The sequence below is a fragment of the Chaetodon auriga genome, chromosome 9 (genome assembly GCF_051107435.1).
Source record: "Chaetodon auriga isolate fChaAug3 chromosome 9, fChaAug3.hap1, whole genome shotgun sequence".
Classification (NCBI taxonomy): domain Eukaryota; kingdom Metazoa; phylum Chordata; class Actinopteri; order Chaetodontiformes; family Chaetodontidae; genus Chaetodon; species Chaetodon auriga.
In genome coordinates, this window is record NC_135082.1 from 19,470,733 (window position 1) to 19,498,224 (window position 27,492).

Here is a 27,492-nt window from a genome sequence, read left to right on the forward strand (position 1 = left end):
CCGCTGGAAATGAAAACAAAATACTTTGTGCAGAATAATGCAAGGAGAAGTTTAAAAATGAACGTTTAAAAATGGACAGTATATGGCAATAATAGAGAGGTTGTACAGTTGAGTGTCAGAAAAAGTGGCTTTGTGGGCTTTAAATTGTAAAACATTACGTGGAAATCATTTTCAGTGAAACTGCAATGAACCTGGGATTAACTCAACTGTCAGTGGAAACTATTTTGCACATTTCTGCTGTGAAGTGTGGACTGTAAATGTGTTTGTAAACCACATATCACACGAACGCGTCATTCACGTGAAACGCGCTCCGACAGCAGCCGACTGGGCTCCAACTCTCCAGCTGCAAAGCATTGTGGGTCAGTGCAGTGTGTCAGACGCCATGATTTTGCTGTAGCTGGACCACCAGAAAATGGATGCTTCCTGCTAGTTAACGGTAGTTGAATGGGTTTATTTTGCTCCCAGTCGGTTTTGCGCAGCACTTTCAACTTCCCGTAGAGGAAATTCCACTTAAGGGACACAAACCTCCATGTCTGTTTTCTCTGAGTGCGAGCTGATAGAAAACTAAATGACCAAACAGGCGCTGTCGAAGTGGAGCTGGGCTGGCTAGAGGCTGAGCCAGCTAGCTGGCTAATGCTAGTTAGCAGTCACCGCCGGGTTGCCAACGTTAGCTAACGTTAGCTAAACGAGGCTAACACGATAATAATAGTCGCCAGATCATAAAAATAAATGCTCTGACTCCTGCTCAGCTGACGGACAGATATATAAGTCGGACCAAAGGCTGCACCTTAAGGTAAGAGTATGACACAGCTAACTAGTAGCACATTTAAATGTTGGTAAATGTTTAGCTTCTTAGACATGTTTCCTTGTGAGAGATGGACCCTGCCGGCCTACTGCGTCACTGTTATGGCCTTGTGTTGGTACAAAAGGCAGCTGACTTTATCTCCTTTTCCATCATAGCAATAAAATGTTCAGTCCTGTAATACAGTATTTTGTTTAGGACCATAGTTTGTATTTCAGTCACGGCATGCTGCAGGCAGGAGGTGTTTATTTTTCCAGGGCTTATTTTGAGCCTCTATAGGCAGCACAGAGTATCAACTCATTATGTCCTGATGTGTTTGTAGTTCATCCATTCATGTGCTGTCTAACTCAGATCTTTGGGATCAACAACAGGTATGGCCTGGATTTGATTTGGACGGCGCTGGTGATGGCAGAAGGGACTTGCACTGGCGAAATGCCCTCCTTTGACCCAAGTCCTAGTTCTGAAGCAAAAAAGAGACCTACTTCTTCTGATGGCAGTGAGTCTTGATCTGGGTTGTGTTTCAAAGTTTATGTTGGTGTTTCACTATTACATCCTCATACCTAAATATGCTCCAAAGTATTTTAGATACACATTTTTATAATTACTCTGAGACACAGGCAAAGTTCAGTGATTGAGCAAAAGGCTAATTTGCAGATTTGGGGGGATCCAAACATATTAAGCTTGAGGGTTTGTCAGGCTCAGAGTAGCAGCAGTAACATGAGTAAGAGGTGTGTTTTGGGGTTACAGGTTGCAGCACAATTGCACCGATTTCCACTGGTCCAAAACCTAATGTTTTTATCTGGCTATCTGTACTTCCTGACTCCTCCAGCCTGTGTATTGGTCTGATTCATTCCCATTGATGATGTCAAGCTTTAAAAATGGACCACAGATATAACCTTTCATTTTCTAAATAGGCAAAGTAATTCGCTCAAATAGTTTGACACTGTAGTGCATTTGTTGGGGACTACTTTCAGCTGCAAATTTGGTGCACTTCTGAGCTTTCAAGGGAGCAGAACAGTTTATGTTGGATTGACTCAAAATATACTACAATGCCTGTGCTCATCGTCAAGAGGGTTCACGTCACCCAGAGCATCCGTGTTACTCTTTTATGTGTTTGTCAGTATTTGGACAATGGAGCTCTGTGGCACAGATGAATAAGCTTTAGCAGGCCTTTGCTTCACAGACAGTATTTGTTTGCACAATAAATTCATTGTTTTTCATGGGATTTGTTGACAAGAAAAATAGAGACTATCACCAGATTTATCCCTTCACCCAACACTAAGAGCATGTACCTCTGCCTCTGTTAATTGACCTGCCTACTTCAGACATATTAAGTCCTGCCAGAATGTCCTGTTTGAAGAAATGAATGAAATCAGACTTTCAGACTGTTTTCACAGGACTTTTACCATATTAAACCTGTTGTACCCCTGATAATTGATTCAGCTATTAGTGCCCCAAGTCAAATCAGACATCCTGTAGGGTTTTCTAACTGGTTACCTGTGTCATGTGATTGCAGGAGACGAACCCATGAGGAAAATGCCTATGTCAAAATTTGGCTCCAGACCTCAATTTGTGCCTGTACACTTTGTCAGTGGTGGAAGCAGTGGAGGAAGTGGCGCTGATGAGAAGGAGAACGATAAGGAGCGCAGGAGAAGTGAGTCTTACAGTGCGAGACAGAGGGACTCCGAACACTCTTCTTACAGCAGCGCCAGCAGAGTGCAGGGCTCCTCCTCCCTGAGGCCTGCTTTTGACAGAGTGCCATCGTACAGTTCTGACTCTTGGGGTTCCCATAGAGATAGAGACCGAGACAGAGAAGTTTTCTCGGGCAGTACAAGTGGTTTGGGTTATGGAGGACGTGGGTCCACTTTAAACTTCATTTCTAAAACACAGCAGGACTATGTAACCAAGTATGAAGCCCACATCTCTCGAAATTCAGATTCCTATTCTCAGCCCCACAGATACAATGGATATGGGGGAGGGAGCAGATCAGGAGTCTGGGATTCAGGACGTCAGGGTTTGGGGTTCAGTCATCAGGACCGGCCGTCATCGAGCAGGCCATTCTGCAGAGTCTATAACAGCCCGGGCAGGAGCAGTCCCACCACTTCTCAGTCAAGCTCTTCATCGCAGCCTCTTCCTGTATCTCAGTCAACATTAGATGAGAAGCAAAGGCTCATTGCCAATGTAGCATCTGCGTTGGCTGTAGCTTTTAGGGACCCTATGTTCATGACTGGAAGTGACTCGCCAAACTATAATTTCATGTTGAGCCGCAGCATTCAAGCCTGCAAGACTAATCCTGAGTATATTTATGTCAACCTGAAGGATATTCCTCAGGCTGACCTGCCGAAGAACAGGAAAGTACCAACAGACGGTTATGCCTGTGAACTGAGATGTCAGGGTGTGTATCTTGCTACCGGATACTCTGGTAGTAAAAATGGAGCGAGGGACCGGGCCTCTGAGCAGGCTGTAAAACTCTTCCTGAAACCAGTCGAGGTTCGTGTGGTGCAGCGCAGATACAGACACTCGATAGTCAATGACATTGTTGTCTGCCAGATGCACAGCCCAACCCCGGCCTTTCTACCTGCACTCCGCAACCCAGAGGATAAACCAACACCCAGCTCTAAGGGGCAGTATGAGCCTGACAGACGGAAGCACTGGACAGAGTTTGTGGTTATGGACAATGCTCATGACGCCATCTGCATACTCAACAATTCTGCTGCTTTTAATCGCATGAAGATAGACTATAAGTTCGACCTGCTGCCCAACACCAGTGCTTGGCTGTGTAGTGTTTTCCTGCAAGATGAGCTGGTGGCGCAGGCAACAGGTACTAAAAAGAGCTCAAAGCATGCAGCAGCTGAAGAGGCAGTGCGGAAACTTCGCATGAATCAGGCTCAGCGACAACAACAGCAGCAACAGCAGCAGCAGCAACAACAGCAGCAACAGCAACAATCACAGTACTCCAGAGGGAACAATCAGTCAGATGGTTGTGGACGCTTTGGGCAACAGGTTGGCAAAAAGAAGCATCTGAGCGAGTTGGTTATCCTGGAAAACTCTGATAATGCAATCTGTATCATTAATGACACTGCTCAGTTTAATAAAGTGACTGCTGATTACAAGTTCACAGTTCTGCCTGATCATCGCTGGAAGTGTGAAGTTTACTTGGAAGGACAGTATGTGGCAGCAGGAATAGGACCGAAGAAACTGGTGAAGCACATTGCTGCAGAGGAGGCCTTAGCCACCTTGAGACAGACGCAGGCTGTGGTCAAGTCCAACCTAAGAAAGGAAGGTCACAGCGATGCCATATCCCGATCCCAGATCCTGGCTCGCTCCGGTGAGGAGGCCACAAGGCAGGAGATTAAGGAAGACAACATAGGAAACCAGCTGCTCCGCAAGATGGGCTGGAAAGGAGGTGGTCTGGGCCGAGATGGGGAAGGAATCGCAGAACCAATCAGAGTGAAGGAGCAGTTCTCCAGAGAAGGGTTGGGTATGGACATGGACAAAACTGGGAACCAGCTCAGCAAACGTGATATTGAGGACATCATTCGTAACTATGCCAGTTCAGACCGCCAGGATGATCTTCGCTTCTCCACTGACCTCACCAATGACGAACGCAAGCAGATCCACCAGATATCTCAGAAATATGGCCTACGAAGCAAGTCGTACGGACAGGGACGGCAACGGTTCCTTGTTGTCAGTCGCAAAGTACACAAAGACCAGCTCATTGGTCAGCTTTTACAGGAAGGACAGGTGGGACGATATGAGCTCGTGAAACCTCAGGCCTCTCACTAATTTGCATGCACAGCAAAATGAGGAAAAAAAAAAAAGACAAAATTGTCATCAGCTTGGACTTCAGAACAATTCACACTCAAGTGTAACTGCTGTGCTGCTTTATACTCGTGTGTGACAAATTCACAGCACACATTAATAAATGAGGATCCTTCAGATATCACCTGTGGTTTCTGCATTCCTTCGCCATGAAATGTACTTTAGCTTTAGCAGGAGCTGTAGGAAAAGTAATTTAATTTTTGTCTCCTGCCATTCCATGTCCGACATTTGTTTCACTTTTGCACAAGCTTGTGTTCAGTGCTATGTCCTGATGATGCTCCAGTTCTTTCACGACTTTAAAAAATGGCTTTATGAGTTATTGTTTTTTTTTAGTCACCAAAATTCACATTTTGTTTTGTGGCTATTTAAGGAACCTGGCAGAATATGCAGCTTTTCACTGTTTTTTGTGAACATTGTAGACAGTTGACTGACAAAGAGGCATTAACATCAAAACTGTAGCTCGGTGTACCTGTCTCATTGTAGTGATACATCTCTTTTCAGCAATACCTGCAATGTTGTTTGCTGTTTTAACACCTGGAGATCATTCCTCGAGTACAAGCTGCATCCATGATCAGAGAAATCAAAGCTGTGGTCTTTGTTAAATGTCAGATGTGTTGGTTTGTGAGTACAGTTAACTTGTCTGCTTGTTTTCACAGCTGTAATAACTGAATAAATTAAAACTGATAACCATCAACAGGCTGAACTTGATTAAGATGGATATTTTTTGTACAAAGCAACACAGACAACTGATGTATATTTATTTTATTTACAAGAAAATGTACAGTTTGTTACATGGGTTACCAGTGCAAAGTTTAATAATCCAAAAACAGACACCGTCCTGTTTAAACCACATAATCAGCCTATTATGATAGCTGATCTGTCGGATTGTAAAATAGCATAGAAACGTTCTCACACAGCCTTTGAATGTCAGCATTATGAAACTATAAATGAAACAAAGTGAAGTGCCCAAAAAGAGTACTCAATGTCTTGTTTCTGTGTTGAAGAGGGACATAAATATTCACCAACAGCTACAACATTTTCAATATCAAAAGGCATGGCTTCAGGAGCACATTTGAGAGAAAAAAAAGACCCCCAAAGGCATCTGTTGAGTTCACAACTTGTTAGAGAGATGAATGTCCATGCCAGGTTAACTCTTCTATCCCTCTGAAAGGCTTTCAAAAGGCAGAAATGAACAAAACCAAAAAGAAAGAGGCCACTGAAACAGAAGGAGAAACACCCATGAACAGCTTTCTGTAGATATTAACTGTTGGTATCTACACTGCAAACCACACGGCAAGAACATCTAATTAACTGTCACTGTATCATCCCACCAGTTTACTTCATGTATAAATAAACAGGTAGAAAAGTGACAACTGAGAGACTGGCTACTGCCTTTTTAAAAAATAAAAGAGTCGGGGCATGTTGCAAGTAACCCAGATATAACAAGGTACATTAACTTTTAACAAACATACGCTATTGGCCAACAATAGCATTCGGCAGGAGTGAATGCCACAACACAACAGCATACAAACTTAGCAACAGTTATGGGACAAATATACTGAAGGATTTTAAGATGTGTCATTTTATTTCTGTGAGATCAGTTGTTTTCTTGATCGGTGGTTCCTTGATTCTGGGCTGGACACTGTTCATACTTGAACAATAACATGGGTCAACAGTCACGCCAACTCTGTTCAACAATAGCAGAAACCCTCTTCTCATACTCCCGCTTGTTTTCCTGGTACAGCTGGGCTGCTTGGCTGTTGGCTGGACTGTTTGGGTTTGGCTCATCCAGTAAAGACTTTAAAAATACAACAAAGAATGTCAGCGGGTTAGGTTTCTGATAAAGTCAGCACATGTATAAATGACTGGAAAAGCCGTTAGATTACCTGTATTGAAGTTAAGATTGAAGACACATCATAGGTTGGACTCCAACGATTCTGAAGTATATCTAAGCATATGCTGCCATCTGCATACACTGCAAAAGAGCACGCAGAAGATAAAAATTTATTTAGACGGATGATAAAGAAAACAAGCTCATTCTCTTGGGATGAATAAAGGATAAATGTAACAACTCTTAAATGCTGCGACTGAAATTAAATTGAAAATGTTTGCGCTGTTATCCACCCCTGACAGTAAAGCACATACCATTTGGATGAAACATTTTGGAGACAAATCGCACTGTTGGAGGTTTATTTGGATATTCCTCTGTGAATTCAATGGTTAGTTTGAAGGTTCCTGAAAGTAAAAGGTAATGGCATATTATAAATTGAAACATATTTCAAAAACAGTGAATTACAGTAATGTAGCCAACTCAAAAATGTATGCATCAGCTTGTCTTACTGCTTCTTTTGGTGCTATTGATGTCATGTTCAAAACCAAGAATATATTATTTATATAAATCAGCTGCCGACTTTGTGGTAAGAGTATGATTCCTGTATTGAAATACCGCCTGTAAAAGAAAAGCTCCCAAGAACTACATTTAGCCTTCTTTTCATGGTACACAGATGCTGAAGAGGATAGTGTCGGAGTTACTCCAAATCAGTGCTTTTCCTTCTTGAACAACTAGGGCCATTCTTGGTTTTGTAGGACAATTCAATTCATTCATCCAGTGCAGTAGATTGTTGGTTAAAACAAAGACATTAAAATGCATAGACTCAATCTGATTCATGTAGGGCACCTGATCAATAGTGGTAGTTTACACGCAAAACAGTCTCACCTGATACACTTTTCAAGGTACCGCTTAAAATCTATTCATAAACATACATAATCTAACTTCCAAAGTTTGATTCAGCATGAATATTTGCTGGATTGATGTCGTAACAGGTTTGGAAAGATACATTGTTTGGATATAAAGAGCTTCAGAAAGGACTTACCATCTTCAAAAGGTGTTCCCTCTGGGCTAAAAGACAGGTAAAGCACAGGTTGTAAATAAACTTTGTAAATCAACTACAGCTTTCTCATTTACTTTATATCCCAAAACAAGCAGTAAATATTGCAACATAATAACTGTTTACTAAGACAGCTAAAACAATCAACTTAACTTACCCAAAAATGACAGCATTCCATACCATGATATTGTTCTCTGATGGGGCCCCACTAACTCCGGCTGGAGGATCCTCTTGCAGTCTAAGAGATACAGTAAAAGCACAGTGGTATCACAAAATACAGTCCAAGTCTCTACCACTAGACATACGGTATTACGCCACCTGTGGCATATGTAAATTATGTCCCACAGACAGCAAAGGTTTGTTGAATATGAAGTTGTATCTGAGTCTGCAGATTTTCACTTCACCGGGATTTTGAGCTGGACGTTGTATCAGCAGAATACAAATTACTGACCTGGGTTTGCTTTTGTCAGACAATGCCATCAATCTGTGGTAATATTGTAAAGTTGAAGAATTATCAATAGTGCACTACTGTATCGGAGTTAAAATTACCCATTGCATTTACCTGCCTAGTTACCTCGTTACAACCACATCTCTAATGAATGTTTTTTTTTTTTATTATCATTATTTTTCAAAAAGTTAATAATTGTGATGATTAATTTCTACAGTGGGCCAACCAGGATTAGGTCTTGGACTCTATGATCATCAATACTGTCTTGCTGGAACATACTGTAGATTAGGGATAAGAAACCATGTGCCACAGCCAACTGAGCAGAGTGTCTACAGGTTTTTGGTGACTGTATGGCAGATGGCTGCTGATCCTCAGGCTTAGATAGTGATCTATCAAGGTCCGGAGAAAAGAGCTCCGTTGATCAGGGTATTTGGACAGTGTCGATCCACCCAAACGTTTTCATCTGGTTGTGAAGGGCCATCTGGCCAATGACTTTAGCTGTATTCCCAGTCAGCAGTCAACAGATACAACCTACATGTATCACATATAAAACCAGTTCCGGGGAATACTGGATTATGTTAAATACGATAATAAATCCCACCTGACTGTTGGCGTTACACCTACGAAAGCGGCACTAAGTTACACAACATCAACGTTACTAACCTACTCCTGGCTGCCTTGCTAACGCTGGTGTCAGCGCTACCTACCAGTAACGTCAACAATTACCGCTACATGTCAAAAGCTTACCAATCATTAGTTTAACACTAACAAAATTTAACGACAGCTACCCACACAGAAGACAAAAACACGATTACAAACGGCCAGTGGTTGTATGTCAGTTATTATTTAATGGTGGTGGTGCTGTAGGTTAGAATGCCGTCTAGGCTAACGCTAACAAGCTAGCCGGAGGTTGCTAACGTTCGCTATAGCTACTTCTCTGTTGTTTTCTTTTCGCTTACCGTTTAAAATCTCTCATTAAACGTCGTCTTGCTGGAGTTGACATCCTGTTTACACGGAAACCTAAATCGTTGGCATAAACGTGAGCGGCTCAAGTGTAAATGTATTTCTTAACCGACGTATTGTTTTAACTCCTAGCTGGCTAGCCAACGATTGCTAGTTTGTCAAATATTTGGCTGCCACTGCTAGCTGTGGGCGCTACCACTTACACTCGAAAGTGGACATTAACATCGACTGGCTGTGAATTGGCGAGCCATATATCCACACAAACACGTACTCATACTATCACTGAACGTGGTATTGTGAATTATACTTGTTTGCTTGTGTGAAGTAGGTTCATTTTGTTGTAAATATAGCCAGAATATTTTTATATTGCGGAGAGGCCCCGTCTCTCTACTTGTATCATTCCAGCGAAAATTACGTCATATGTTTAGCACCCATATTTAGTTTGCTCGGAATAAGGTGAAGATTCGTGCGTTTTGATCATCTCATCATTCCCTTGTTCAACATATTCATTGTTTTTTAAAATATTTCAATTGATTCATTCAGTCGATATTAAATGAATTACTTTAGGTGGCCCTTGTCTTTTGTTAATCCAAGGAATGTATCCCTGACATCTTGAGAGTTGTTTAATTTACAGTAACAGCGAAAGACCACCAGATGGTACTTAGCTCCCAGGTGTTGTGAATTACTCGCCAGAACTCCCGAAAAAATGTAACTTGTAACTACCATTATAATTACAGTTTATTGCGGTAACCGACCATTGTATAAACGTCGTCAAAAATATACAAACGTAATGGCAAACAGGCAAAAGCTGTGATGGAATAAATAAATACTTTTTCTCCACCCGTGTTAACAACTGTCCCATATGGTCTAGCGGTTAGGATTCCTGGTTTTCACCCAGGCGGCCCGGGTTCGACTCCCGGTATGGGAACAAGTCTTTTTGTTTCCGTATAGAAACTTTCTACTAAATGGTATATAGCAAATGTCTGCTCTTCTATCTCCTTCGGGAGCACATAAATATTGACAAATGGTGAGTGGTATGTCTCTACGTTATTTGATACAGCTTTCACCACATACGAGCATAATTTCCAGTGAACCTACTCTAGACCCCGCCCGTTGAGGAGCTCTCCTCAATTGCTCTCATCTCACAAGGGCTTGGACATTCCCGGAAGATGCCCATTTCCACTTAAATCTCCCTATGCTAATCCTTATCGAAGTTTAACGTCGTGCAGCAGCGCAAACTCGTCTCAAACCAAATTCCAACGTAAGCTTATACAACCGCCATTTTTTTTGGCGTCAACTTAATTAGACTAAATCGTATTGAGATAATTGCCTGTAAAGCCACACCTGTGATCGCGCAACGGTTTACTAAGTTAGCTAAACACGAACGAAAACTCCTCCACTTTCGCTTAGATACCATTTAACTAACTTAAAAAGCTAAAGTCATAGCTATTCCTTGGTGGTAGATTACACTAACTGCGTAAATAATACTAATATCGATTAGGTATAAACTATTTATGGTTCTTTAATTACTTTTTACGCGGTACGATATGGCGCAGGCATTAAACAAATTATTTTCTGACATCTCTTAGTCCACCATCGTCCCTCAACGCTTAATGCTCAACATTAAAAACCCGTCCCGGCTGCTCTGCTCTCGCTTACTAACGTTACAACCAGGCTGCAGCGTAGAGTTGGTGCCGGGCCAATCATTTCCCAGGAAAATGTGACTGCTAGGAATTCCCCTGTCGGAGAAAACTGCAACCTTGTGTCAGGAAGCTCGAAAGCAGCGGGAGGGTAAACTGACCGGTGACTGTGCGATGATGTAGCTATTGTACCGTCTGTCTCCAGCTCGCACCCGGGATAATAATGTTTATCTAACGTCGCCGTGTTTCATGAGGACAGCCGCTGACAACCTGCTTAAAGTCAGGGAACATGCTGTGCTGATGACAACTTCCACCAGGGTAAGTCTCTGAAAAGCATGTTTTATAGGAACTGCTCGCTTTCTTGTTGCAAACTAACTCTCAGTATATGATGTTAGTTCTGTGTTTATGTGTTTTTCCTCTTGTTGGTGCTTTCTTATGAAATATTCAGGACTTTCAGCAAATAATAGCCTACTGTAGATTATTATAGCAGTTTCTACATCAGGGGCCTTTTATCATCTATGCCTATCAGAGAGTTTATCAGGCTACAACTAAAGAAGCATGACTGAACTCATATGATGTGAGTATTTGCCCGCTGGGATACATGCTGCTCCGCTTTGCCTCCCACTCCATAGACATCTGTGACTCCCCTTTGTGTCAGTCAGACGGCATGTGACTGCACTGTGTGTGTGTGTGTGTGTGTGTGTGTGTGTGTGTGTGTGTGTGTGTGTGAGAGAGAAAACCTTCACAATCTGGTGCTTCATTTAGTGCTTAGGAGATTCACACCTTGACAGTTCCCCCAACTACAACTGTTATAATCATCTGGACATTGGACATATCAGACAGCAGCCACAAGTAGGCTATTAGATGAAGCTTTTAGCACTCGGTTATGTTTTACTGCAGTTATTAGAGGCTGTAATACTAATAGTTAGAGCACCCATTTTGTCCTCCACAGTCATCCTTAACTCTTGGCCCTGTCTGTGATGCCAGGTGTGGCCCTGTCTGGAAAACATGGAAAATGTTAATCTCCTGCATTCATAGCTGACCTCTGAACAAATTGGGCACATCTTCCACTTTCAGCTAGAGTTAATTGGCATTACAGCTGAGATGATGAGTCAATGAATCTATTAGTTGATTGACAGATAATTAATGGGCACAAATTTGATCACCAGTTAATCATTTAGAGTAACTGTTTGAAGCAGGAATGGCAAAAACAATCAGCAGCTACAGCTTCTAAAATGTGGATATTTACTATTTTTGTTAGTGTTTAATGAAAGTAATCCGATTCTTATTATTGTTTTGGACTCTTGGCTGTGTGAAATAGAATTTTAAATATGCCATCTTGGTCTTTCCTGCCATTTTACAGACCATGTTGCAGCCCTGTTCGACAAAACTCAAGCAGCGACCGATTGTCTGACTCCACAGCGTGTCACTCATTCTGCATTACTCAATATCTACTAATATACATCTGCAATGCCTGACAAACTTTCCTTTTTTGGGGGGGTGGAATAGTTGATCAACCCTTTTCTGTGGCAAGTCTAAATGTTTGCCAGATGTTTACATTTTTGGGCTAAGATGCTTGTATCATGGGACAGACAAACACAATCTCATTGGTCGCTCCCTTCAGAGGAGGCGGCTGTGAAGCAGAGGGAAGGGGAGAATTACGAGCTTTTAGCTTGTCAGTCCCACTAGAGACAGGACCAGCTGGACCCACCCACCCTTCACCCACCCTGTCTCCCCCTCCCCTGCAGTCTTCCCATGGTGGGAACACTGGCAGAGGCTTGTGGATAATTTGAAACTTCAGTCCACTGAAAGCAATTATCCAGAACAAGACTTTCCAAATATACTCCAGTGTGGAGTCGTCTTGTTTGTCTCAAGCATGTGCCCTTGTTTGAAAAACATCCTGCCATGCCTCTGCCCACACATTCAGCCCCTGTTTCGCCTCCTTCCTCTCTGCTTTGATAGCTTTAATGCTGCACTGGCTTTGAGTGATATGGTCAGTCGTGTGTGTTTGAGCACACTGCAGATAGAATCAGTTCCCGGTAGCTTTCTTATCCTGTGACAGTGATGTCACCGTCAGCAGTCTGAGCAGCTGAGGAGTGCGATGATGACCGAGGGCAACAATGGCGAGATGTCCTGTGCTGCTCTCTCTTTAGTGATGAGGAGCTCCTCAGACATCAGACACTTCTTCTTCTTGCCCAAGATGTGCCCGCCTGCCTTAATGGGTTGCTGGATATTGATTTGGCTACACAAAAAGAAGATCTGAGCTTTTATCCTATTTAGAAGGCAGCACTCCAATTTCACGAAAGCTTTCAGAGTGGCCTTGCAAGAGACGGGAATCCAGCGTTTTCTTTTTTCTTTTTCCTCTTCCAAGTTGACATATGTGGTAATCTGTAAAAACAGGTTTACCTTCCTGTAACAGTGTTCAGTGATATTTGTATCTAGGAGCTATTAAGCTGTTGTTTTACCCAAACTGTGCACACATGCACCTACAAGGCATGTTAACTTGCTTACTAACTCCTGCAAGCTTAAAAAGAGTGTGATGAATTTACTGAGATCACCATGCTTACGCAATGACCTTTTCTTAGGTGTAAATTAAGTTGGTGCCTTAGAAATAACCACAAGATGGCAATGTTCATATGCTTTGGCTAAACAAACAATCATATGAGATGGCTGAAACCTCAAATGTATTGCTGAACTGCAGGAACCGATGTGTGAAAAGAGAAATAAAACTGTTGAACTTCCCTCTTTTACATGTCGAAAAATACCCCATGTTGGCCTGCAGTTGGGGAACTGCTGTGTGCAAAGTTCCTTAATTGTACGCTGCTGCTTCACCACCCCAGGCTTTTGATACCTGAATATCACCTTGTCAGACATGTTTGATTGCTAGGCAGGGGCAGTAAACCGCTGCCACTGGACATGACGTCAGAGGGAAATTAGAGACGAGGGAAATTCCACCTGTAACCTCATTCTGCTCTCATGCTGCCTCTCTCACAGGCATGTGACTTGGACGAGTCATCACGGCTTAGTTTCTCCATGAATCTGTGCATTGTCATGATGTAATACAGGATTGCAGTCAAACTATTTTTAGCATGTAAAGGAGGATGAGTGGACTTTGTGTTTGACATTTGTAGTTGCGATTTACAGTAAATGTGGGGGTAAAGGTTATAAACTGATAAAAGCTATACAAACAAAAAAACCCTGCTATTCTGATCTATCATCATAGCAGAGTTAAGGTTATGTAAAAACAGTTTTACATTAAGGAATAGTTTGACATTTTGGGTAATGTGCCTGTTTGCTTTCTTGCTGAGAGTTAGGTGAGAAGATTGATAGCACTCTCATGACTGTACAGTAAATATGAAACTAAAGCCTAGCTGCTAGTTAGCTAAGCTCTGCATAAAGACTGGAAAGAGTCTGACCAAAAGGTAACACATTCTGCCTGTAAAACCACAACAGCCATCAAGCAAATGCGATATATAACATGTTAATTAGTGAGCTTTATAGTTAGTGATAAACAAATTGTTTTTTAACTTTGGGCAGATCCAAGCTAGCTCTGTTTCCAGGCTTTATGCTATGCTAAGCTAACCAGGTGCTGGCTGTAGCTTCATATTGAGCAAACAGATGTAGGAGTATTATATAAGTGTATGCCCCAAAATTTCACACTATTGCTTCAGATGAAATATTAGATAGATATCAAATCAGCTGAAAAGGCTGAACTCCTTCAGATACCAGTGAAAGTAAGATACATCTTATGATATGATGTTTTGCCTTTGTCACAGCCTTTGCCTCAGTATATGACTGTCTCTCCAGGGAGAACTAGTGTAGGATGAATCAGAGGATCTAGTGTCCACCCTGGCAGCATGTTGACATCATGGGATTACTTAACCACATTACTTAGATATTTTTACGGTGCTACTGAGGTCTGTGTAAGAACAGTGTGTAGCAAGCTGCGTCTCTGATGTATGTGCAATTACATTAAGGACTGATGGCTTTGTTTGTAATGTTCTAGCTTACTATAAGTTTGACCACGCGAAGCAGTTTCTCACTAAAATAGAAACCAGCTTTGCCTGCGACTTTGGCACACAACGATATTCCACCCTTTCATTTTTCACGTCTGATGAGGTAGCAGCGGGAGGCTCACGGAGGCCTTTCATGAGTCAGCTCCATCAGTGCCGCTCCGATTCAAACAGTGAGCTTTGCCCCAAGAAGTCAAACGAGCTTTCCTCATTCAACTGTCAACAAATTCTTTCAACAAGTGTGACTAATACTGTACACGCGATGACAGAGCGAGGCTGCTCCTCACGTCTGCTGAAGGGCAGTTGTCTGTCTTCGCCGGCAGTAAATTTTGTTTGTTTTTGGGGTAATTTCAGAGTGACAGGCAGTCCGCAGGCTTGTTGAATTATTTAACTGCATACGGCCAATGGGTATTATAATCTAGGCCCTGAGTGACAGAGCAATATGCTCTCAGGGCCTCATGGCATTTTATTAATAATGAGCTTGAGATAAACTCGAGCTCTCGGGTTAGAAACTGCTGGTTGTTGGCTCACGCTGGAGCAGGCGTGCTCTTAGCCCTGAATTAACCTCTGATTGTTTATAATAAGACGTCTGTATGAGAAACAACAGCTATGTGGTTAAGTGACATGACGTTGCAGTGAATGTTTTCTGCCGGTATCTGACTGCAGGTAGCAGTTACAGCCTGCAGAGGTGTGATGTAGATGATCTGGTTTGTTGGCCTGCTCTCTGTAATTGATAATTAATGACCTGCAGTTTGTATGTGTGTATGTGGATTCGGCAGTAGTCGACCTAATGCTGCTACAACAGCTAGTCAGTTTTATGGCACCTGTTTGGTTTATTGGCCAACCCACGCAGAAAATAAGTTGAATGCGATTGGAAATCCGGATACCCCCTCCAGTACATACAAGGGGTCTCAGGCTGCAGGCCCAGGGATCATGTTTAGTGCGTGAAGTAATTGAATTTTCTGCAACAGGCAGCTGTATTTAGCATGAAGCTTTAAAACCCTGTTGCACACTACCTGCCTAGCACTACCACCTCAAGGCTGACAAACACAGATAGCAACCAGTCGGAATAAAGCCATGAAGAGCAAAATGGAGCTAAAATGATAGATAACGCAGATTTAAATCTCCACAAATTAATTGTTTCTTCCCACTTTGATTTTTCCCCAGTCGCTTATTTTAGAGTAATCATGTAATATTCTGAAGCTACAAAATTAGACCATAAAAACTGGCAGATTGTCAACATAAACACTTTGACCACCAACATTCGAACAGCACAAATTTTTCATTGTAGTGGACGTTTGATTATTTTCTCGGGGAGTTTAATGTAAGTACTTCCTGTCGTATCTGCAGGGAGAAAGATCCCATTCCCAGGGAGTGCAACCTCAAGCTGCGTTACTCCACTAAACATGCAGAGTAGATATGTTCGGTATGAGGGAGAGGAGCGGGAAAAATGAGTTGTCAGTTTTTCCATTGAGTGTTCGAGCAGTACCCCAAGGAGCCCGGGTTTGGGACCCCTGGTCAATAGTATTTCTCCAAGGATCCATTAGCAGGTCTGCGCATGGTTCATGTTACATATTAGTCTGAGTACAGGCGGAAAAACTGAACACCATATTGAATCTTATCTGCTAAAGGCCTGCGGTCTGTGCATTAAACTCTGCTCAGAGGTGTTAATGAGTCACTCACATACATCTGGGTGAGCTGTTGCAGATGAATGCATTGTCTGTATAGCTGTACACCTACACAGCTCTTTGTTAGGTCTGTATGTCTGCAGCCATACCCAGTCACCACAGTGAGTCACCGTCCCGGCTCAGCTCTGGATGGTCACTGTCCATGAATGATAACGTTTTCGTAGCGCTGTGGGCCGTCAGCGTATTAAACAAACTGGATTGCCGCAACAGCAAAGTCCGACCTCAACCAGCTGATGTGCTTTTAAACCGAAATGGCTGATATTTATATCACCTTGGTTGCATTCAATCTTTCACTACCGCCCAGACCTGACAGATGTTTTTGGAGTGCTTTGGGCTGCACTTCTGTCCTGTTAGCTGGCCTCTGGCAGCCTCAGCTGAAAGCCTCCCTCTTCTGTATTTGAGCGGCTGGGGCAGCCATCCGATGACCTCCAAGCTACACAAATAATTCCGTGCGTCCTCCAAAGGCTCCCATATCTCATCCTGTCAAGGATTGTTTCAAAATATTTGTCAGGTTTTATGAGTCTGCAGTCCTCCAGCATAGCTCTTTACCAAGTGATGTGAATTTTGTGAGTGCAGGTCTTTGTGGAGTGGGCTTGCCTGGTACAAATTTGTTGGGCATGCTGGGATGAAGTGTGTCACGTATATCAAGTCCAAGTGGGAGAAAAATATGAAACACACTTCCAATTTGAGGCCTCTATTTACTGAACTTTGACCCACAGAATAAGCACTCAGACTTAGATAACATTTATTGTCATAGTCTGTCGTAACCTGATTAACTAAGTGGAATACTGTCATATAATGTTCTTTTATAGCAGCGTTAGGTTGTGACAGAGTAATCATGTGGATCTCGTAGCTCAAAATGACATAAACATTTGGACATTGCAACAAGATTAATATCATGCAATTAGTGATCTAATGTGCCCCTTTTGGGTTGCAGGGAATTCATTGACACAGGCTTTAACCACACCAGCTCCTCGGCGCGAAGCATTGCTGTGCTCTGCCCTTTAGTGGGGACTTACCACAGAAAACGGGGGCAGTGAAGCCTGCGTCTGTTGTGGTTGGCCTCTGTTCAGTAGAACTTGCACAAAAGAGTAACCAGTGACCCTTTTTCCATTCTTAGGATGCAAAGGAAAGGTGTGTCTTTTCAGATAGCCTGCAAGGTCACATGACTCCGCACTGATCACACATCAAGGCGTATCTTTGATACACCACCACTGTAAGAATAAAGCAATAACACAATGCACCGCGTGAGACGTGCTTTTTGTGTTTTCACGCTGTGGCCTGATTTTAATTGTATCCCAGCGACATGTCATGAAGCAGCGGCAATTTAAACGTCTTCACTTTTATTGCTTCTCCCCAAAGCGCAGATGTGATTTGTTGTGCAAATCTGGGTGAGTTTGCGTTCAGTGTTACAGAATATAATTGGAGGGATTGTAAATTCTTTGGAGAGAATAATTGCAAACAGATTTTTTTTTTGTAAAATACACAATAACACATTATTCACATGCCACTCATGAAACTTTACAGTTTAGTCTAAATTTGAGGCCGTGAATGTCTCCAAACACAGTAAAGCAAAGACTGAGGAGTGTGTGTGGTGTAACATCTGCTGCCTCTCTCTTCTGAGCAGTGATTTTATAACAGTCTAGTGTCTGTTTTTGCCCAGACATGTAAGATGTGCCTGTATGTACGGCATTTTTTGCATGTTTGTCCATCCTGGATCAAAGATCACTCATTTCTCACTCTAGTTTTTGTAGAGTTTCACTTTTTCTGACTCAAGACTGGAAGGATGGAGGGTGTCATACTCATTGTGAAGCCATTTGATGCAAATTTTTTTCAGCTTTTTCCACATTTAATTAATCTGATATTTGCTTAATCAAATCATGATTTAGTTTATGAACTGATTTCTTATACAGGCTACTTATGGAACAACCAGTTCTAGTATTTGCTCAGCAAAGGATTACGACATGTACTTAATAAATGACTAAAACTACTAGCCGACCATCGAAAAAGCGTTGAATTGAATGAATTCCTTTGGCTGCTACTACTTACTGCATGTTTCAGATGCTGACTTCAACAGATGAGGGTGAGGCAGAAACCTATTATTTGAATTATCCATTAAAATATATTGAGCACAAATTAGCATCACCAGGTATTTTGAATTGGTTACAAGCTTCTTTGACATGTTGAAATCATTTTGGACTATTAAATCTAATTTGTGTTGTGTTTGTGCTGACTCTGTAGTTCATGTGCAGGTGGGGCTCCTCCCTCTGTCTTCCTCAGTGAGACCTTAGTAGGACATGTAGGGACATTTTGTTCTTTCATGTTTCTCTGGTTCCTCTAACCAAAAAATGTCACCTCTGCCTCAGTAGATACTGTCACACAGAGGAAAAGCTGTGCCCCTTAGTGTTCACTGAAGGAGAGCCAGGGAGTGGTTTTGATGGCTGCCATACCCTCGTACCCATTTGTTTGCTCATTTTTAAGAGACTTTCTGTTGGGGAGATGATTTTTATGAAACAGCTGATCACCCACAATTAGTGGTCTCTGGAATGCAGCACAGTTTCATTCGGGGTTTCGTCTCTTTTCGGATTTGTAGAGAATATGCTGAATTTGTGCTCACACTCGAATCGTCTCTTTCTTTTGATGGCTGAAGGATAAACTGAGACCGAGAAAAAAAAAAAAGTACCCAGTTGATAGTATTTGCCTATTGCTATCACAGCATTATAGTTGAGTCATTACATCCCTAATATTGACAGACATGTGCTGAATGTATGCAGCTCTCCTTCAGGCCTCAGATACTGTTTGGTGTTTGTACAGAGATTCAAATGTGTGTTTTTGTGTGTTTACATAGTTGTGCTGGATTTTAGCCGCGCTGCAGTGCATTAGCCCTCAGAGTTTGTATCAGAAGAAGCGAACAGTTTCCTCCAAGGCTTCGGGGGCCGTGGACGGTCTTTCCAGTGGTGTTGATAAATGGAGCTTGTTTGGTGTAACTTTCCCTCACAGCGAGGCTATCAATTTGCTCTGAAGCAAACAGCTGCTTTCTACTCTGAGCTGAAGTGTACTGAACGGAGGCCAGGAAGAATATGTGGTGTGAGAGCACTTGATGGAGACTGAGAGGGTGATTTGGGGGTCTGTGACAAACAGACTCGGCCCCTGTTGCAGCTGAGTTTAATGGGTTCATTTCATTTTAAAAATATCAACCTACAGGTCCTGTGTTAGTTCGTGTTCATGTTCTCTCCCAACAATCCCAATTTAAGCCTGGTTTCATTTAAATATGTGACCTCTTCTTCTGTTGAATATAAAACAAGGGGGTTTTCAGTGGAAACATATATAGATGTGGACAGACAAGAGTGTGAAGACACGTAGTGCTCAACCCTCACCACAGACCACCGCTTCCTGTTTGCTTGAGCGTCAGTTTTGATAAAGATTCTTATCAAGTCTCAGCTATATCTGAGTACAATGAGCTTAACAAGATATGTGTCAGGAAAATGACCTGTGCTGCTCACTGCAGCTGATCTGCAACACTTTCTGCACATTATAGCAACACCTTAAAAGTAGAATTTGCGATGCCTACACCCAGTCGCTTGAGTTAAACTGATGATAAAAATGATTGTTCACAACGGGAGGTTTCATGTGATCATGATCGCTGAAGAGGAGGAGGAGGAGGAGGAGGAGGAGGAGGAGGAAGAGGGAACTTTTGGGCCTCTGTGGTGAAGCACTTGCTCATACCTAAACGCAATCGACTTAACAGTTTCATTTCTTTGTACCTCCCACTGGTAGAAGTTGTTTTATGGGGCTTTCTGCAGGGAGAGCAGCTCCCCCACAAGTCAGCAGCTTAACTGGCTCACTGACACGGCTAATAGACTCACAATTCATTTTAAATGCTTTATTGGCACACAAAGAGATGTGAACTTTACTTCTGAGCTGCTGTACAGATTTGAATCACCATGCCTGGCCCACATTGTGCGGCCAAAGTCTAAAGTAAGCGCATACCTGTCCAACTGTTTACCTACACCTCCATCACTCCTCCGCCTCTGCAGGAGAAACCCGTCTATCGTCTTTCATGCTGTTTGAGGTGTGGTCCTCTGGTTGGACCTCTCCGCTCTCCCCTCCCCCGCTCTAGCCGCGTCCAATCCCTGCCACGCGAAGAACTCACCTGAAAAGGATTTGCATTTAGGGGCCGATACTCGTCGCCGATTGGCCAGGTGAAAGCACTCTGCCTCAGGGCTCCCCTACCAATGGCGACAGTGCTGCGTGACTCATAGGGAGAGGACAAGTTGCTCCACTACACTTCTCCTTTTTCTGCTTCAAACAGCAGCCATTGCATTGTCTTTTTTTCCCCTCCTCCTCTCCAGTTTTGTTTTGTCGCTGTGAGAAAGAGGTGTGGGGCTGGCCAGTGGTCCACACCTTCAGACAGCTTTGTCCCCCTCTGAATGCACCTTGGATTATTCCCCATTTCCACTCTTGTTGTCTACTTTTCTCTCGATTTTCATTGGTTACTGAGATCGACACTTGTTCGGTGGCTATTATGGACCTTGTCACCCGAATCCTGTGTCTTTGAGGTTAGTGATGACTAGTTCTCCTCCTCCTCTTCTCACTTTTTGATGGTTCTTGTCAGTAGAAACATACGACTTGAAATGGGTTTCTGAGCATTTTTGTTTAAGAAGTTTCAATCAATATTACTGCGTTGTGTATATTTGGGAGTTGTATTTGTAAGCGGACAGGCAGCTAGGGAGTTAGATCGCCATAATGTGCACCTTTGGCTTTATCGTAGCGTTCTCACCAGCACACCTCACACGTTATGTCACGCAAGTTCAACTGATTCAGGTTACGCGTCTAACTTCTTCCAAGCCTACTTCAAATTCACATTTTGTTCAATTTAACTGCAAAACAGTATTCACAGCACTAAGATCACAGGAGGTTCATATATTAGGATTCTATGTTGGGTTGCTCATAACAAACCATTTTGCTCAAACTCAGTTCACGCCTTCTGTGACATGTGAGATCGAGTACTCAGTTTGAGTTTCTGTGTTTGTCATATTCAGAACTAACACCAGTGATCTTTGGTAATATGTCTGATTCTTACTTTTCTTTTACGAATTGTTGCCTTATATGGTGTGCTGAAGAAAGGGCGGGATCAGTGTTTTGCAAGCCCCTGGACCAAGCCCACATGTGTTTTTCATGGTGTAGTAATCAGTAATTACACATCGTGTTGATTTTGATCCACATTTGCTTTTCCACATTTGATACAGTTGTTATTTGAAATGTTTAATGCTCCATTAGTTGACAGAAACCCGCTGTGGTTTTGGCCGTTGTCGCCCTCCACAGCCTTGTGCACGGAGTCAGTCATGCAGTGCTTCATGCATCAGAATCTGCAGTTCATCAGAACAGAATGTTGTTCATCTTGTCATGTAGAGGCTCACAAGGTCTTCATTTCAGCTCATAGGGAAGTTTGAATTCACAGTATTCTGCTTCCTCTTTTAAGACCACATTAGTTGGCCTTCCCCAAAGTCTTTTTTTTTTTTCTTCCATCACTCAGTTAAATTATTCTGCTTAATGCTGGTGAGAATCTAAGAGTTGCTCAGTGCAGCAGAGATAAAAGCGCACTTCCTGTTTCACCAGAAACCTACTCTGCACTCTGGTGTACCACACAAGACAGTGTGCACATACTATGTCACTGAACAAACACAGGTACAGTTTGAACAACATCCAGATTTCACAGCCACCTTTTATTGAAGCTGCCTCCGAACGCTGCTGCGGTGCACTGCACACTGCAGATGTCCTAGAAAAGCCCCGAACCTGCGCAGACCGAACATTTCATCCAATTTTGGTCAGACTTTTTATGCAGTTACATGCAAAATCCCTAAGCTTGTGATTGCTTCATCGGTTTGGCATTCCGGATTGATTTTTGTTGATGTAATGTCTGACGTAACTTGCAGTCGGGGCCAAAGACAGGCAACTGAGGACAGATCACTGCAGAGATACCAAATAAATATCTCAACAGGCTCAGTTACTGAACTATTATTAGGCTTGAATCAATTTGCCTTGCAGTGGAAGAGCAAAGGTTTTTCTGGATTTGTGTTGAACACTTGCTGTAGCATCAGCACATGACCCAGCGGGTGAATAGCTCTGTTGTGTTTGAGCAGGCACGAGTTTGCATTTGAACTTTTTCATCATACTCTGTGCCCACCCTGATTTGGATTGTAAATGAGGCCCTCGTGGCTCTGACGATGAACTCATACTGTAGGTGCTGTTTAGTGAAGCTTTGTGCCTGTGTGTCTCATTCAGAGGACACGCAGGCCGATAAAGAAAGAGATGGGGGCTGGACAGTAGTGTCAGGTTGGCTCCTCTTTCAATACAAAGTCAACAAGTCTTAGCCTGTAATTAGATCATTAGGCTTGGGCAAAAAGACGGAGGCGTTGCAGGAGAAGCGCATGACGAGCGGAGGAGGAGGTGGGGCGGAGTTTATTACTACAGTCCCGGCATGCCAAGATATGTCAAAATGTAGGACGTATTCAGTTTCATGTTACAGGTACATGCTTCGAATAGAATAAACAGAGAGAACTTTATACAGTCAGGTACAAACTGTTTTTTTTGTTTTCTTGATTATAATAAACACATAACCAACTGTAGTTTCATGTAACCTGATACAAGCTGGTCTTTATCACAGAATGGATCAAAAGCTTGTCTTTCTCTGTATACATATCATATTTGTTGGCAGCAATAATACAAATATAATGCATTTGCACCAGCCAAATACTGTACTGATGGATAGCTAGTAGCTGTAGCTCACCCTGTTTGGTCTAAAGTGGCGAAACTTGAAATATTTCAGGAGATATAACTGATAAGATATGATAACAAGTTCATGTACCTGATTAACTGTGGGATTTATTGAGGGAGAGGTGGGAAACCAGCCGACTCATGGTGAAACTAGCAGATACACATGTCTTGTTTACCCACAGTCATTATCTTTTAATAAACCTGGATGGAAAATTTTAAAATGAGACGGCCGAGTCAGAGCTGCCGCCTTGTTACTGATGACTTGCTTGGCTGTTCTATGTTGCTCAAGGATGGATTTGCATCATGTTTCCATGTCAGTTTCTCCATTTCTTCTTTGCCATTTTAATTTCCATACCACTCTCCTTTTCTGGACTGGATGGAGGCCTAAAGGTGAAAGAAACAGGCTTGTGACGGGAAGTTTGAACTTTTGTGAGCAGCCGGGAAGAACTGGGAGGGGGAAGTTAATGTGTAACGCTCTCCTCTGCCCCGGCGGCTACTGTCAAGGAGCCACTGAGCAAGGCACATACTGTATGTTCTAAGATACGTTCAGCGGATCAAAGCCACTTGTGTATCTGCGTTAATGTGTTGCAGGTACTCTCAGGAAACCCTCCCTAGATGAATAAAGTTCAATCTATTGAGCAACTATCTCTCCATGTTGCAACTGTCTCATACTCAGAGCATGCTGGGACTGGCAGCCCGTTGTTCTGAAGTACATTTCGAACCCGAGCTGTGATCATTGCATCTGAGCACAGAGCCCAGAGTCTTTCACTACCCAGACAGATTCCTTTTCAGCCCTGATAAATGTATCTTGAAGCAGTGCTGATGCCTTTTTTCCTTCTAGTGCCTCTCTCATCAGACATATTTCCTGAGCGCTGAAAAGAATGTGATGTAATGCTGGACTTTTTAGTGATTATAAAACCGCGTATGTTCCAAAACATTCGCTGGTTGGCATCGGTATTTCAGAGGATTTTTGCTTTCGTGGAAGACGTATGATGAGGTTTGGATGCCACATAACTACGGTGTTTGACACAGCACCTGTTTTGATAACGACTCATTTGCAAATTTTCACTCCAGTGTATCACATTAACGCCTTGAACCCACCAGAGACTGAAAGACCGGAGCTCTCAACCTGTACTTGTCACCTAATTTGGGATCACAGAACTCATTTCACCCACCTGGCAGGTATGGGTGGCAGACAAGAACGTCATGTTCTCAGACAAAGAGGGAAAGAAAAGAGTGTGTGTGTGTGTGTGTGTGTGTGTGTGTGTGTGTGTGTGTGTGTGTGAGAGAGAGAGAGAGAGAGAGAGAGAGAGAGAGAGATGATATGTGGAATATCAGGTCACACCTTTTGATAACACAACGTACCACACCGATCAGGGCACAGATTCTGCGCTAGTAAAATCACGAGTCTCCTCACAACATGGCTGCGAGTAGGTCCACTTACTGCAGAGTCAAATCACGACCCAGTGTTTCAAGCTCAGTGGTGGGAAGTAACTGAGCATGTTAACTATTGTGCTTTTACTCATTGAGTATTTCCAGTTAAGGCTGCTTTATACTTTTATTCCACTACATTGTGGAGGAAATATGCTCCATTTATTTTGACCTAATGAGTTTTTAGGCACACTTTTGACTTCAGGACTTTTACTTGTAATGAAGTTATTTTTCATTGTGGTTATAATACTTTTACTCAGGTAAATGATCTGAGAACTTCTTCCAACATAGATCATGTTTGATTTACATAGAACGTGTGGATGCAACGTTCTTCCCAAAAAGTTGACTCTACCTGTTACTGGATAGCATAAATCTCAGGTGATAATCAGGCAGGGAGAAACAGTGGAGAATAAATCCTCATATCTGAAGCTAATAATAACAATACTGTTGAGAGATTGTCTTTTTTGGAGCATGCACTTGTTGTGTGTTAATGTACTTTCTCTTGTGATCTACTTAACAGTGAAAATCATGATATGCATGTATATTGATAAAAGTTTATCGGTAGAGCTTGTGTGGGTGGAGGCAGCTTTGAGGTGTGATGTTTATTTTATGCCAGATAAAAGCAGAATGCAGAACCTCGTAAAAGTTTCCATTACAGCTTTCTGCTGGCTCTGTCCTTGTTTGAAGCATGGTCACTTTTAACTGTATGGTAATTTGCAAGCGCAAGACCATGATGCAGCTTGCCGACAGCAATAAATTATAAGCGCTATACTATATAATGCAGAGGCATGAAAACACATTCTCACTGCAATGTTTCTCTTTCCAGATATATGGGTTCCACCCTGCATGAGGTAACGCGGTTCAAAAAATAGACTCCCAACCGTGAGATGCGTGTGAGCCTAAAACTGACATCCTCAGTGAAATAACTCTTAGCTGGTGTCTGTTGCCACCTCCCTCACACTCCCTCATGCTAATTATGTTGGCTTTAATGCAGTATCACTTGGTACAAAGAGGCATTCTGACCCGTGCACAGAGGGAAATTGATTTCCCACATGGTTTTTGGGAGGCTTTGGTCCCAGACACCCAGCTGCAGTGGTGTCTGCGTCTGGAAGCCTCAGCAGCAGGCTGTCATGTGGAAAACTGGCCATGCCCATAACGACTCCAGCGCTCAAATCATCTACTGAACTCCTGTCTGCGTGGAAAAGTCTTAGCTCTGGTGCTCATAGTTAAAGTCTATTTATTGCTGCATTCGCTTATTTTTTGTCTTGAAACCTTGCCTACTTTTCCTTGATGCTTTGCTTTCATACTTCTCAAGTGTCCCTCTCTCATCACCTCCTCCTGCGTGCCCGTGAAATGCACAATGACCAGAAATGAAAGGACTGTGGTAGAGCCTCAGGCATTTAATTTAGCTTAAATTGAGCCCCAAAGAGCCACATTTACAAGCAAGATGGTGCTCGTTTTGTCAAAGTTTGTCATGGGATGTGGCTGGCATGGTGGACAGGATGTGTGAAAAACAAGGGGCTGAACCACAGGTTTGACAGATGAACACCACAAAACACTCCAAAATCTAACCAAAACTTCTTTTAACGTCAACTCTTACTTCTAGCTTTAGCTTTAAATTCTAGCTTTTGCCAGTGCACACACTTGAGCTTGAGCTGCACGCAGAAATGACTGATTCTGGGGATAGTAACTCTGCAGTGACACTTTAATTTCTTTCTAAATTTTCCCATAAAGGAAATATCAAGAAATCTACATTTGAAGTCTCTCTCACATTTTACCCTAATGGCTGCAAACATTGCTGCCCCATCAGTGCTGCTCCTTTCACATCAAAACAACACTTAACTCGCACCTTAATGCAGTTGTCTGACGTCTCATATCTGCCCTTTTGAATATGAAGCCATAGCCAGCAGCCAGTTAGCTTATCTTAGCATAAAATCTGGAAACAGGGTGAAACAGCTAGCCTGGCCCTGTCCACAGGTAAAAAAAAAAAAATCCACCCACCAGCACCCCCAGAGTTCACTAAATTATGTTTTCTAACTTGTACAAAAACAGAAGGTTGTAAAACCAAATAGTGTGTTTTACAGGGGGTTATTTCCTGTACTCTTTCTTGGGTACAGATTAAACAAACAAGATATAACGTGTTAATTAGTGAGCTTTAGATGTGCAAGTAGGCACATTTTTTTTTTACCTCTGCGCAGAGAAAGGCCGGCTGATCCCCTGTTTCTAGTCTTTGTGCTGAGATATGCTGATTGTCTCCTTACAAACATGAGTGACAGACTCTATTCTTCCATGTATGTCAACTGTGTTTCTCATCATTCTCACGCCATTCACATCTCTATTATTGAAAGTGTCTGACATCATGTTTCTGGGACTGTTGGCATCTTCACAATGACTTTTCACTGTGGTGGTAGAAGAGCATTATCCTCCTGTTTCTTAGTTAGTCACGATGTCCTTAACAGTTTTTCCAATCCATGTCTTTGATTCAGACAGTAAGAGCAGTTGACGACACAAGCAGAAGCGCTTTGACCGTCCGCTCGGTCGCCTGTTTATGCTCGGCGTGCCTGGTCATCAGCATGCGTCCTTGCAAACACCCTGGGCCTCTGCTGAGCTGAATGAGGCCCACCGTCTGTCTCTCTTGTACCACAGAGCCTACTTTACAAGCCCTCTCCCTCTGCTTGTTCCTAAGCAACAGCCACTCCTTGTTTACCTTTGCGTTTTTGCATTGTGATTCTCGTCAGAACAACATAACCCCGGCCCCTCGGGAGACTGATTGTCAGGCCTCGTTATTCAAAGAAGTACTGAGAAAACAATGTACACAGTCCCGTCATTAATGGACTATATGTTTCATCCTGAGAACAGAAGAGATTTGGAGACTTTTTTTTTTTTCTTAAACTCATAATATGAGTATATCAAGTATATTATACTTACCTTCTACCTCCCACATATGATTATTACATATCCTTAACATGGTTAAACAGTAACAGCATGTAAATATTTTGCTATATAACCAGATTAAGCAT

The 27,492-nt window shown here is 42.6% G+C and overlaps 3 protein-coding genes and 1 non-coding gene across 6 annotated transcripts in view; 3 read left to right on the forward strand and 1 right to left on the reverse strand.

Moving 5' to 3' along the window:
- The first annotated feature begins 352 nt into the window (after positions 1-352).
- nkrf (NFKB repressing factor) lies at positions 353-4,641 on the forward strand. The gene is made up of 3 exons (XM_076738895.1): positions 353-793; positions 1,174-1,298; positions 2,319-4,641. The coding sequence occupies exons 2-3, from the start codon at positions 1,208-1,210 to the stop codon at positions 4,586-4,588; spliced, it is 2,361 nt and encodes a 786-aa protein (XP_076595010.1). The 5' UTR covers positions 353-793; positions 1,174-1,207; the 3' UTR covers positions 4,589-4,641.
- A 730-nt stretch (positions 4,642-5,371) lies between these two features.
- LOC143325658 (ubiquitin-conjugating enzyme E2 A) lies at positions 5,372-9,206 on the reverse strand. Its single transcript, XM_076738898.1, has 6 exons — positions 8,920-9,206; positions 7,670-7,750; positions 7,498-7,523; positions 6,770-6,859; positions 6,511-6,599; positions 5,372-6,422 (listed from the first exon to the last, which is right to left on the reverse strand). Exons 1-6 carry the CDS (start codon positions 8,961-8,963, stop codon positions 6,294-6,296), a joined length of 459 nt encoding a protein of 152 aa, XP_076595013.1. The 5' UTR covers positions 8,964-9,206; the 3' UTR covers positions 5,372-6,293.
- A 573-nt stretch (positions 9,207-9,779) lies between these two features.
- On the forward strand, positions 9,780-9,851 carry trnae-uuc (transfer RNA glutamic acid (anticodon UUC)). The gene has a single exon. It is a non-coding gene; the product is annotated as a tRNA-Glu (tRNA).
- Positions 9,852-10,122: 271 nt separating this feature from the next.
- elf1 (E74-like ETS transcription factor 1) overlaps positions 10,123-27,492 on the forward strand; it is a 36,701-nt gene continuing 19,331 nt past the window's right edge. The window contains exon 1 of one of the 3 annotated variants that reach the window (XM_076739665.1): positions 10,123-10,881. The gene's annotated coding sequence lies outside the window, so the exon portion shown is untranslated. Of the gene's footprint in view, positions 10,882-20,569; positions 20,824-27,492 lie in introns of those variants that run through there. The other 2 variants (XM_076739664.1, XM_076739666.1) reach the window with 2 other exon arrangements.